The sequence below is a fragment of the Mycetomoellerius zeteki genome, unplaced genomic scaffold (assembly GCF_001594055.1).
Source record: "Mycetomoellerius zeteki isolate Tzet28-1 unplaced genomic scaffold, Tzet1.0 scaffold323, whole genome shotgun sequence".
Lineage (NCBI taxonomy): Eukaryota > Metazoa > Arthropoda > Insecta > Hymenoptera > Formicidae > Mycetomoellerius > Mycetomoellerius zeteki.
Genome location: NW_017257309.1, coordinates 753 through 12,720, shown reverse-complemented (window position 1 = coordinate 12,720; position 11,968 = coordinate 753). Strand labels below are relative to the sequence as shown.

Sequence of the window (11,968 nt, the reverse complement as noted above, 5' to 3'; positions counted from 1 at the left end):
GTGGAATAGCACGAAGAGCGATCTGAGCGTTACGAGCGTTATGTGGAACGCACCCTCATAAATCACTAGTAGATCACTTTAAAAAAAGTTCATATTTTTATCCAAAACAATATCAAACAATTAATAAATTATTAATAGTCATGATTGATCATACAGATTACATTATGGATGATTTTATTCCATTTCATTATCGTTTTATATGTTTTAATTTAAATTAATTAAAGTAATGACAATTATCCATTTTTCGCAAAATAGGTTAATTTGCGAACGAATTTTAGCGTATCGATACGCGCATCGCCCTACAATATAGACATTCGAATATAGACGGGAATTGCTGAAAAATGATGGACCAATCAAAACTAACTGTCTGATGTCGCGACTCTGATTAAAGGGTCTCTACCTGCGTCTAACCGTCTCAGGACCATTCCTGCCCGTCTCTTCTACGCAGCCCATGATATGCTATTTCTTCTTGTAATTTGAAAACTAAGCTTCAGACAAAATTTTTATAAAAGAAAAATCATCTTAGAATTAGGTCAGGAATACGTTTTTTCAGGAACACTTGGGTTGTTCTGAATCACTCTGTATATAACGAAATTATAATTAATGATACATCTAGTTTTAGAGTCTAATTGAAAGTGACAGTTTTGATTAATTATAACTGATTAGTTTTCTCTGTTGAATGCAGCCATTATCAATTAGTTAACGTAATAGGTACGTTTCAGCGGAACACAACAGTTTGAAACCATTTTTATGACTGTCTGTGTGCTAAGAATCCACCAATCCTCTAGATCTAAAAGTATAATACAATCAGCGCAAAGAAAACTTTCAACATTTGCGAAATAAACGCTGAACGCAGTCATTTTTTATTCGTTTTTTAAAATAACATGTAACAGGTTTAATATTGTTGTGATTTGAGATATAGTAAATTGAATTAGTCGAATAACTGGATTTTATCTGACAAATATAAGAAGAAATTTAAAAAATAAATTTAACACCATTTTTTTAATAGTAAAGGAAGAATATTTCAAATTGGAGATTAAGTAATATCGATCAGTTAAAATAAAACGGATTGCTATATTATTATTAGTTCTCTTATTGCGTTTATATTTTGTAACTCTGACTATCATTGCAAATAAAAAAAGGTTAAATATAAGTACGAATCTCCTTATATCTCCTGAGAAATAAATATATATCTATCATGTTTCATTTCTATTTTATTTTCTGTTTTAAATATAATGTATATTGTGTAGGTCTGTTATTTTTCGAAGGTTTTTTTTTTATGCATGTACACGCACCGGCAGGAATGGTGTCCCTCGGCGGTCGGCGCGCGAAAAATACTACAAATTTATAAATGCATGCAAAGCTATTACAATGAGTCTCAAAATTACACGTAATTATGCACAAAAATTTTTTACAGTATTAAGAATTTTTATGCATAATTACATCATTTTATGCATAATAAAAATATTATGAATATTGGCGAGCGGGAGACACCGGGGGATCTCACTCGCGCTAATAACAAATGTGTGAGACAGTGAAAGGACACCGCGAGCCGACATCACGTCCAATTACGCTTTTTCTTTCAATCGTGCGTCTTACGCTAAGGACGGAATATCGGAGCGCCCCCACTACTTTCTCCCTTCGCGCTCCTCGCCTCCTCCGCGCTTCCAGTAAGGGCCCTGGCACACAAAAAACTTAAGGCAGTAAGACGTAAGCAGTAAGGAAATCAACATGTTGGATTTGCTATTGCTTATGTTATAGCCTTACGAACTCTACTGTGATTGGTCAATTCGCTTACTGCTTACGTTTTATTGCTTAAGTTATTTTGTGTGCTATGGCCCTACACGTACACGCACCGTACATACACCAGTTCAGAACTTACAATGGAAAAAGAACAGACCTTATGCAATAAAGTAGAAAAAGAGAAAAGGTTACAACAGAGAGAAGAGGTGAGATGGAATATCAATGCCTTGATTGGTTACATACCTCGCTCGCGCATGTGCAGTTCATTTTTATCCACGCTGACATCAAAGGTGCCGACAGAGAGTTGCGCTACCGTATATACTGTGGCTGAACACAGCCAGTGCGATTCCACGTTGTCAGTGTTATCAGTGTGTCACACTTCACGAGTTCACGCTGTCATACTGGTCACACGTCACACGTATGTGCCTGATTGAAGAACATGGCTTCGAAAGAAAGTAACCTTTCTGTATTGTATACGGAATTAAATAAATTAGGACAAAATGGGGAATATGAGAGGGCTCTAAAAACTGTAAACAGAAGTAAGCTAAGTTAAAATTAAGTTATTTGTTAAAATAATGAAACTGAAATCGATAATTACGACAAAAATAATTGGTATATTTACTCGTTGCTTTAACGCTTTCATATCATTTCATATAGGTCCTTCCGTAAAATTATTTTTATATCATTTCTTTTCGGACAATTAAGATTCGAAAAATATTCTGAAAATGTATCATTTGAAGTTAGTTAACTTTGGTATCATTCACATTCCATTATTTAGTTTTAGGCATTTCCCAGGATGAAGAAGTAGCGTTTCACTGTAAGATTATTTGTTATATCCAGCTGTCCAAATTCAACGAGGCATTACAACTTATTGTTAAAACACCCAAATTAGCAACGTATAACATATTGTATATTATAATATTTATATTATATATGTATAATATTTTATAAATTGCTTTTTTCCTAATCTAGAAATTTGGAATTTGAAAAAGGATATTGTCTGTATCGGTTAAATCAAGTTTCTGAAGCATTAAAAGTGATAGAAAATGTACAAAATCCTTCTCTAAAGATTAAAGAACTAAAAGCTCAGATATTGTATCGCCTAGAGAAATACGAAGAATGTTTTGCAGTATACAGAGATATAATTAAAAATTCAAATGACGAGTATGAAGAGGAAAGAGAAACAAATCTTGGAGCTGTGCTTGCAAACTTAGCAATTGAAGGTTCAGTAAGTGTCATGTATTTTAGAAAATTAAAACAGTTTAACATTAAAAAAGATTGATAGTTTTAACACATAAAGATAATTTCTAGGATTTAGAAGTTCCTTCTTTACGTGAACATACTTATGAATTAACATACAATGCAGCATGCCGTTTACTTGCTCAAGGAAATGGAGATGATAAAGCTATTTTAGCAGAAGCAGAAAAGAAATTGCGAACCGCTGAGAAAATGTGCAAGGAAGGATTGGAAGAAGATGGAGTATCTGAAGAGGAGATTGAAAATGAATTAGGTGTAATACGAGTACAGCTTGGATATTGTTTACAATTACAAGGTCGAGAAAAAGAAGCACATGCATTATATACTGCTGCTTTAAAAGCCAAGCCAGATGATATTGCATTGGTTGCTGTAGCTAGTAACAATTTAGTATGTCTAAATAAAGATCAAAATGTTTTTGATAGTAAAAAAAGAATGAAAAGTGCCACTCACGAAAGTTTAGAGCACAAATTAACTTCTAAGCAAAGAAGAAATATTGCATACAATCAGTGTTTACTAGCATTTTACACTGATCAAGTAAGTTTGTTATACAATAATGCATATGTGTATATATATATATATATATGTATGCATATATATAAATACACAGGGTGAGGAAAAAAGGTTGGTATCTTCTTACACCCTATAACTTTTGTCTGAAACATTTTTCCATAAAACTTATATCTTTCTGAGTTATTCAAGGTACTGATCTTTTTTTCTCCATTCTGTGTATATATATGTGTTTGTGTGTGATGCTTACTTTTATTTAAATTAAGACGGACACATGCTTATTATATACTTTCAGGGAGAACAATGTTACCAACTGTGCAATAATCTTGCAAAAGATTGCATTATTCTTGCAGCAGATGCAATGTTCATAAAAGCTGTACAACTTAGTAAAGAAGGTAAACCAAAAGAAGCAGCAAAACTATTAATCGAACATGCAGTCGGCGAAAAGGAATTATCTATGAAATTGGCTAGCGTGCAAGTACTTTTAAGTCAAGATGAAAGAAAAGATGCAATCGCTATTCTTGAGAATCTAAACGAAAGGGATAGATCTCTACCTGGAATAGTTGGTGCGCTCGTTACACTTCACTTAGCTGATAACGACCGAGAAAGAGCCTCGATTGCTCTCAAAAATACAGTCGCTTATTATAAAAAGAACAAGGTATATATTGAATGTATGCATCATTGTATTTTCCACGCGACGTTTTGTGTATCAACTCACATGAAAAATTGCCTTTTAGGAAACTACCGAAAATTTGGGAGAATTGTGGCGACAGGCTGCTAATTTTTACTTACGTGGTGGAGAACTCAAGATTGCTGCTGATATTTTACAAGAATTAGTAGATGCCTCACCATCTGACACCAAGACTTTAGCTCAATTAGTAGTAGCTTATGTACAGTTCTGCCCTACTAAAGCACAGTCATTATCCAAAAGATTACCACCACTTCATGATCTCGCCGAAACTACTGACGTTGATGCATTAGAAAGCAGCAATTGGGTTATCGGAACTAAAGTAGTAAAGAAAAAGATTGAACCTTCTCCTGGGTAAATATAATTATTCGAATCATATATTTCAGTTTAAATAATGCTCTAAAATTATATATGCATTTTGATTTCTTACCAGCAAACCAGTATCAGATGTAATTCAAAAGAAGCACAAGAAACGTAAACGCAGGGGTAAACTACCAAAGAATTATGATCCAAATGTTATGCCAGATCCAGAACGATGGTTACCGAGACATGAACGTAGTGGATTCCGTAAGAAACGGGATAGAAGGAATAGAGATGCCGCTATGAAAGGAACACAGGGAGCCGCTACAGGAGCTAGTGATCTTTAGTACGTACTCCTATATACGCTTATTTACTGTAAATGTACGATGAATTACTAAAAAAAAATTGTTTACTCTTTATAGTGATATCACTAAAATGCCTGCAAATGCTAAGCCTTCTCCAAACCCTCGTCACAGTTCCACAGTAGAAACTTCTGGACCACGTCAGCAACAACGCAAAGTTCAACAAAAAAAGAAGAAGAAAGGTAGCAAGTGGTAACGATTTCATGTCATTCCACTAAATTCATAGTTTTTTATATTAAACGAATTAGATTGCATAACCTTGCATTGAAAAGAAATACTTGTTACTAAAAAAATATAAACTGAAAAAATAATCAAATCGATTTGCTACCATGTAGCTGTATTTTATGAAAAACGCAAGGTGTAATACTGCCATTAAAAAGTAATATTGTACACACTATATGTGTGTATCTCTCTCATTAAAGAAATATTTACAACCTTTCCATCACTTATACATGCAATTTATTGTTCATATATCTATTCATATATTTATAGACTTTAATGTTTGATCCATTTAATGCATACAATTTATCTATAATAATTTTATTCTTACTAACAACATATGTCATGAACATCTTTTCCTTTTCATATTTTGCAATCTGTTTAGAAAGCTTGAAAGTTTTTATATTGGCAGTCATGTAAATACAGTATAGACAATATTAAATTATGCTTTAAAAAATATTTTTATTTCTTTTTTGTCACAAAAGATCCTCTTACTTAATTCATGATATATTAACGTGTAAGTAACGAGTAACACATCACTTGTATACATTGACTAGGGAATAAGTGATATATATCTTTATTTCATGTTGATAACAATTGTATATAAAAATACAATCTGTTCTCTTTATACTCAGCAACTCTTTATACTCGGCAACTCTGTAATATGAATAGATAATGTGATGTGCGTTGGTTTGTAACATTTGTATATACATGTAACAGACGTATAAGTGGCACAAGTCAAAATTGTAAAATAGTATTACATTAGAATATAATTTTTAATGCCACAATATTTTCGATATATTTTTATATTAATTATTATGTGTGTTGTCCAGCTATATAAAATTTTGTAAAGATATATTTTAAAATATCGATATATTGAATTGATGTGCATGTGAAAGAATCTTGTTACTAGTGAGTAATAATTTGACTTATTGTCTTGCGATCAATCTATATTATGTATTATTGTTTTGTTGCTGTGTATAAAAACTCATAATAGTAATCGATTATTTTGCAAAAATATTTTAGTTTTCAGTTTTTTCTACATGTTTGCTTAATTACACTTATAATTTTAATTTCAAACAAATCATTGCTTAGTGTATTATATATTACATTTATTTAAAAAATGCATTCTTGCATAAAAATATGTAGGAGACATGGATGGGCACCGCTGATCATCTTTGCTACTTTTTTACACTGATATATTCATATGTAAAATGATAATATTGTCTCAACAATTTCTAGAAGATAATTATTGAAATAAATATAAATCAGATATTTATTAACTATAATATTTACATGTCGAATTTATTTACTGATAAATTATTATAGATTTTCTGTATCAAAGCGGATAAATTGGGGAAATGTATGTCCAATTTTCTATTTGTCATTCAATGTAAAGAATGGACGAGTAAGGCACAAATAACGCATGCGCGCTAATGCGAGAATAACATTATGCGAGCCGTGGTTAGCTATGTCAATTACGCAGCCACATATGTAAATAATGTGAATGCGTATACTATACAATGAGGTACAAATCCTTACAAATATTCTATATTAGCGATATACAATGCTACTTTGTAGGTATTATGCCCTCCCAAACATCCTCTCGTTGTTTGTTAGCTAATCGTCTTTTTTCTGTAACGCAAAAATCTCTCTTGACAACTTTTTCGATAATTACTGAATTATTTTTATATCACGTATATAATAATACGTATTCAAAGAGATTACCTTTTGCTTCACGTAATATATTCTTTTCGTGCTCACGTTCTTGTCTAGCTGTAGCAAGTTTCACACCCAATGCACCTGTAACTAATCGTCTAGCTAAGGCAGCGCATGTTTCGGGACGATTCCTGTAAGGTTGCAAGAATTCTGCGCTTCTTCTAGCTTTCGTTTTACTTAAAGCAGTAGCTTCGCTAAGTGGTCTTGTTTTCACAAATGGATGATTCGATGCTAACACTTGGGCAGCTTAAAGGAAAATAAAAAAGAAGCAAAAAAGAATATACTAACTACTACAATAAGTCTAATTATAATTGGACTTATTGGAAGAAAACTATTTTCAATGATTATCAATGGCGAATATCGATTATTATACTATTAGCAGCAAAGATGTGCAAAATAAATTTTCTCGAATGCAATTTCCTTATTAAAAATAAGTTATTAGGGTGCTATTTCATTTGTGCGTTTTTGTCGTATGATAAATGTATACAGGACAGAGGTCCTCAGATCCCATAGCCAATCGACAGGCTTGAAAAATTTGTTATACAACAAAAACGCACAAATGAAATATTACTCTTAAGCTGTTATCAGTAAAGACGTACATATTATATATTATATTTTCATATTCATAGATATAAATTATTAGATATGTACAATATATATACATACCAACAAGAGGACTGCTGAAAACTCCTAAACAATGAGTATCGTCCACCCACTTGAGCTCAAAACCACCATTCTTAAAAGAACTGAAGACAGCTGCCAAATCGCTAGTTTTGAACTCAGAAGGAAAATTATAAATTTCTACGACATGTGCAAATTCGTCACTGGACACTTCGACTTGTTTGCTGTATGCTTTATAATCGTTTTTTGGTTGTTCTATCACTACTTCACCTACTGCTGACGTAAGCTAAAAAAATAGATGATATGTGAATAACTGACTAATTATATACAACAAAATAGTGAACGCGATAAGCTACTGAACTTAAATACATAACTGACCTCTTCTATTAATGTTGGATCTAAACAATCGCCATTATCGTCAAATAAACTATCCCAATCACATTCGTCTCTATTCATTTTCAGAGGTGGAGAAGGTGGTGGAACCGGTTTGCTTTTTTGCCTTTCTATTTTTTTTACTTTTTTCTCGGGTGGTGTTACAAGAATTGGAGAAAGTTCAGACTGTTTGGCTTTCTTTTGAATAGTATCGGAAATTATTAGAACATCCGATACTACACTCTGTTCAATTAATTGTCTATCCTTATGATCATTTACATCGCTACAATTTAAATATTCGATCGAGGATTGATCTTCGTTCACAATTTCTTGTATCTTTTCTAATTGCTTGTCATTAATTTCAATTTGATTGGATGGCTCCAACAGATTGAAATTAGTACTATTTTCGTCCAGGTTGTTAATTGCGACAGTTTCTTTCTCTTTGGATAAAATTGGCACATCTTTTAGTTGTTCCGAAAATTTATACATATGTTCGGTATTATCGAGAGTATCAGAGATTTTACTAGAACCTAAAGAAACTACATTTTTTGAAATATTTCGTAGGAAATGTTTAGCCTCGAGCTTCGTGTTGCAACTCTCAGAGAGTTGATTATGTGAAGTCAGATCGTCTACATTTTGTTGACTACAACATACATCTTGTAGTTTAGAATTATTATTTATAATTGAATCTCCATTTAACGTCGTGTGAGAAACTTTCAAACTTTGTGATTTTTTATCTTCCATTTCTAAACTTCTGCGATGCCTAGGTACATAAACCGCCCGATCAGGTCGTTTTTGACGTACATTCCTGCATACATATACATATATTAACAATATGTATTTGAAATAGTTGATATCAATCATAAATGTAAGTGTAAAATCATAACGCTAATGTAAAAGAAAAAGATATGCAGACCACATACAAATCGAGTACGATTAAATATGTATGTATGTATGATTATACAATAATTATGATTAACGATAATAATTACATAGAAATGAGTATACTTACTTGACCGAAAAATCTGTAGTCGATTGTACTTGTGTCTGTGTACTATTTATCTGTGAACAATTGTTAAGTTTCCTAGCCGCTGGTGGTCTATATATCTCAACTGTTGGTACTGACTTGGCTAAAAATCAAATGAACATTTAAATGAAAATTAAGTCTTTCGCAACTAACTTATTTTGAAATATATCTTATTTGATAACGTCATGTTATAACAACATGATATAACATTATCAATTAATTTATTAAAATAGCAGTGTTGATTCATATATTTTCTAAACTTATTGTTTTCTAGTCGTTTAAGAAATATATAATCAAGTATGTGCTACTTGAGTGATATTTATATTCACCTTGCCGCTGCAATTTGCATTCTGGAGATGTGGAGGGTGAGCGTCGGCCTTCGATACCCATTCCGTGAATCGTATCCTTTTGTTTTGTCACAAAGTTTGTCTTAGACTCAGGAAAATTCGGCTTTGGGTTCCAATCGCTTTAATAAAAATGATATGTTATTCTTCTGGATCAATTTTCTTTAAAAACATTTTTAATGTATCGTCATTGTAATTCGCAAGTATAATATTGGCGCAATGGCATTACGATCAAGAAGTAGTTTCGATCAATTTTACTTTTGTTTGCGATATACAGCGAGTACAGCGTTGCAATTTTACTTATTATATATATTATTTATCGTTATATGCATTCTAATAAATATATAAATTTAGTAATATAAATACGTAAACTAAGCTTAATTTAATTATTAAAACTATAATTAAAATTAGATAATTAGAAAATTTGAAAATCAGAAAATTTGAAAATCAGATAATTGAAAATCAGATAATTATGAAAATTCGTTGAAAAAAACAACACAAATAATCAACGTTTACGCATATGTAGATGAATATTTTAGCTGTTTTAGCAGAAAAGTTCATAGCTAAGACATCGAAAATAATAATTCTTAGCATTTTATTATTTATACCTTCTCACATCGGTCTTGTAACATACTACAGTACGCCTAGCCGAACCTTGGCCGATCGAAAATGTATGCAGCAAATCCGAGAAACGATCCTGTATCAGCTGATGTATAATGAACCGACGATAATTGTTGACGGGCGGAAAGACGAGCACTCTGCAAAAGTGAAAAGAAAGAACGCATTTATCGTTGAAAGTGAGATTGAACGGCCTGCTGTTCGGAGTATTGGTAGTAGCGCAGCATCGGTCGTTTCGTTCGTTTTGGTGAACGTAATGCCTTACGGCATTGGTTTGAGACAAGGATGGAAGGGGAAGAGACGATAAACGCCAGCTAACTTTTACATAACCCGTTCACTTTCTCTCTCGTTCGTTTCCATAAAGACTTGCGTGTAGCAGACATCGATGCTCAACTTGTGTCACAAATTTTCTTCTTCTTTTATTGAGTCTTTCATTGTCTAATAAGCGTGAATGACGACAAATTCATGGTATATGATACATAGTGCATAATAGTACCCAAACAATTGTTAGGAAAAATTCATTTGCTTTATACATATATCATTAGAAATACATGAAAGTGAGAAATCAATTAGGTATGCTTCCATATTTTGAACCACAAAAGAGATAGAGTGCACTGCTTTATACCACGTAACCACGTGCACGTAGGAACAACTGAATATGTCACACTTGTGATCGCAAGAATCCAATTACATTAAAACAAAATCAACAAATTGTATTGTATCGATAATTATATCAAGTCGTCTCAATTTCAACTTTACTTTCAAATGAAAACAAAATGCTGAAATAGTCGAAATTAAATAAGTATTTAAGATGGAATAATATGAATATCTCATTGAAAAGAAATAGATACTTACAAATGTACAATCTATTACGAGACATTAAACTTTTTAGAATTATTACGATTTCGATGCTGATACACCAAATATCCCACCGATATGCACAAATCTCAATATATCGCTGTATATATCAAGCCCAAAATAATTTGTATTAATTTATACAGCACAAATCATATATAGCGTATACGAGAATAAGTAGATAGGAGCAGTATTTAGACAATGACAAAATAATGAAACATGATCGAGCTTTGTACTAGCAAAAACGAAAACTATATATATCTTGTGCTATTTATAAATCCTGTACTAGATCCTATACCATGGGAATGCGTAACTCACACAATCTCATTCGAATTCAATATCTTCACGAATCCTTCATTTGCCAATATCTATACACATATATGCAAATGTAATAGTCATTCAAAATCGAGAGGAAATGAAGCTGTACGTGTTTACAGCTATCAACGGATACCGTGAGGAAACTAACCTTCAAACATGATGTCGGCGTCGATACTCTATTCAAAGAATCTCGTTATAAATTTTCTCGTACCTCTTACGTGTCTTATCCTTCGTAAAGACGATTACGTCGTGTTCGACATCCTCGGAAAACAGGCTATCTTGTAAACTCATTTATCTTTCGTTAACATTCACGAAGTACACGTCGTGTGTGTCGGCGTGTACTTGACATTCGCAATTGAACACAATTCAATGTTATCTGTCGGACGAATTTGTGACAATTGTGTTTCTCTCTTCAATTGTGGATCTCTTCTTTTTAACTTGTTATTCCACAAATTCGTACACAACAATAAATCATTTCACTACGCTCGAATACACTCAAAAATCATACTTTGAAACGAATCGCCGCGGACTGTTGTTGCCGTTGTTGGAAGCGAGCATGATATATATATCATGGGAGTGAGGGGACATGACTTCGTACGCCAATCACAGAACAGTGTGAAGTAATCTGCCATTCAACTTTACTTTTTCAACTCGTCTTCCATTTGCATTCTCTGATAGGTTAAGGCTGCGATCCACTTGACGCTACAAACGTTTCGAAGCGTTTGAGCGACCAATCAAAACAAAGAGTTTTACGAATTGACTGATCAAAGAATGTTTCGAAGCGTTTGTAGCGTCAAATGGACCGCAGCCTAATTAGTAAAATTCTTTCTTCCGATTGATCAATTAATGCCTATATTCATAATAAGGCCTTATATTTAAGGCTTCCTTAAATTTATCTTCAGATTACGAATTATTTCATTGGCTACTGAGCATCTAAAGATAAATTTAAGGAAGCCTCAAGTATAAGGTCTGACTATGAATACGGGCATAAATGTTTTAAATTCATTTGTCCCCAGTC

General features: G+C 32.6%; 2 protein-coding genes across 3 annotated transcripts in view; one reads left to right on the top strand and one right to left on the bottom strand.

The window, feature by feature from the left end:
- LOC108725042 (signal recognition particle 72) overlaps positions 1 to 5,299 on the top strand; it is a 9,048-nt gene extending 3,749 nt beyond the window's left edge. Inside the window, exons 1-8 of one of the 2 annotated variants that reach the window (XM_018451810.1) lie at positions 2,082 to 2,282; positions 2,522 to 2,639; positions 2,716 to 2,971; positions 3,055 to 3,534; positions 3,803 to 4,165; positions 4,245 to 4,549; positions 4,629 to 4,841; positions 4,918 to 5,299. In XM_018451810.1, the coding sequence (XP_018307312.1) occupies positions 2,183 to 2,282; positions 2,522 to 2,639; positions 2,716 to 2,971; positions 3,055 to 3,534; positions 3,803 to 4,165; positions 4,245 to 4,549; positions 4,629 to 4,841; positions 4,918 to 5,053 (1,971 nt within the window). In that variant the 5' untranslated portion in view covers positions 2,082 to 2,182 and the 3' untranslated portion in view covers positions 5,054 to 5,299. Of the gene's footprint in view, positions 1 to 2,081; positions 2,283 to 2,521; positions 2,640 to 2,715; positions 2,972 to 3,054; positions 3,535 to 3,802; positions 4,166 to 4,244; positions 4,550 to 4,628; positions 4,842 to 4,917 lie in introns of those variants that run through there. The other variant, XM_018451811.1, reaches the window with a different exon arrangement.
- Positions 5,300 to 6,380: 1,081 nt separating this feature from the next.
- On the bottom strand, positions 6,381 to 11,667 carry LOC108725066 (coiled-coil domain-containing protein R3HCC1L). The gene is made up of 8 exons (XM_018451847.1): positions 11,162 to 11,667; positions 9,768 to 9,917; positions 9,145 to 9,281; positions 8,801 to 8,918; positions 7,795 to 8,596; positions 7,462 to 7,702; positions 6,805 to 7,041; positions 6,381 to 6,711 (listed from the first exon to the last, which is right to left on the bottom strand). Exons 1-8 carry the CDS (start codon positions 11,239 to 11,241, stop codon positions 6,647 to 6,649), a joined length of 1,830 nt encoding a protein of 609 aa, XP_018307349.1. The 5' UTR covers positions 11,242 to 11,667; the 3' UTR covers positions 6,381 to 6,646.
- Positions 11,668 to 11,968: the final 301 nt, after the last annotated feature.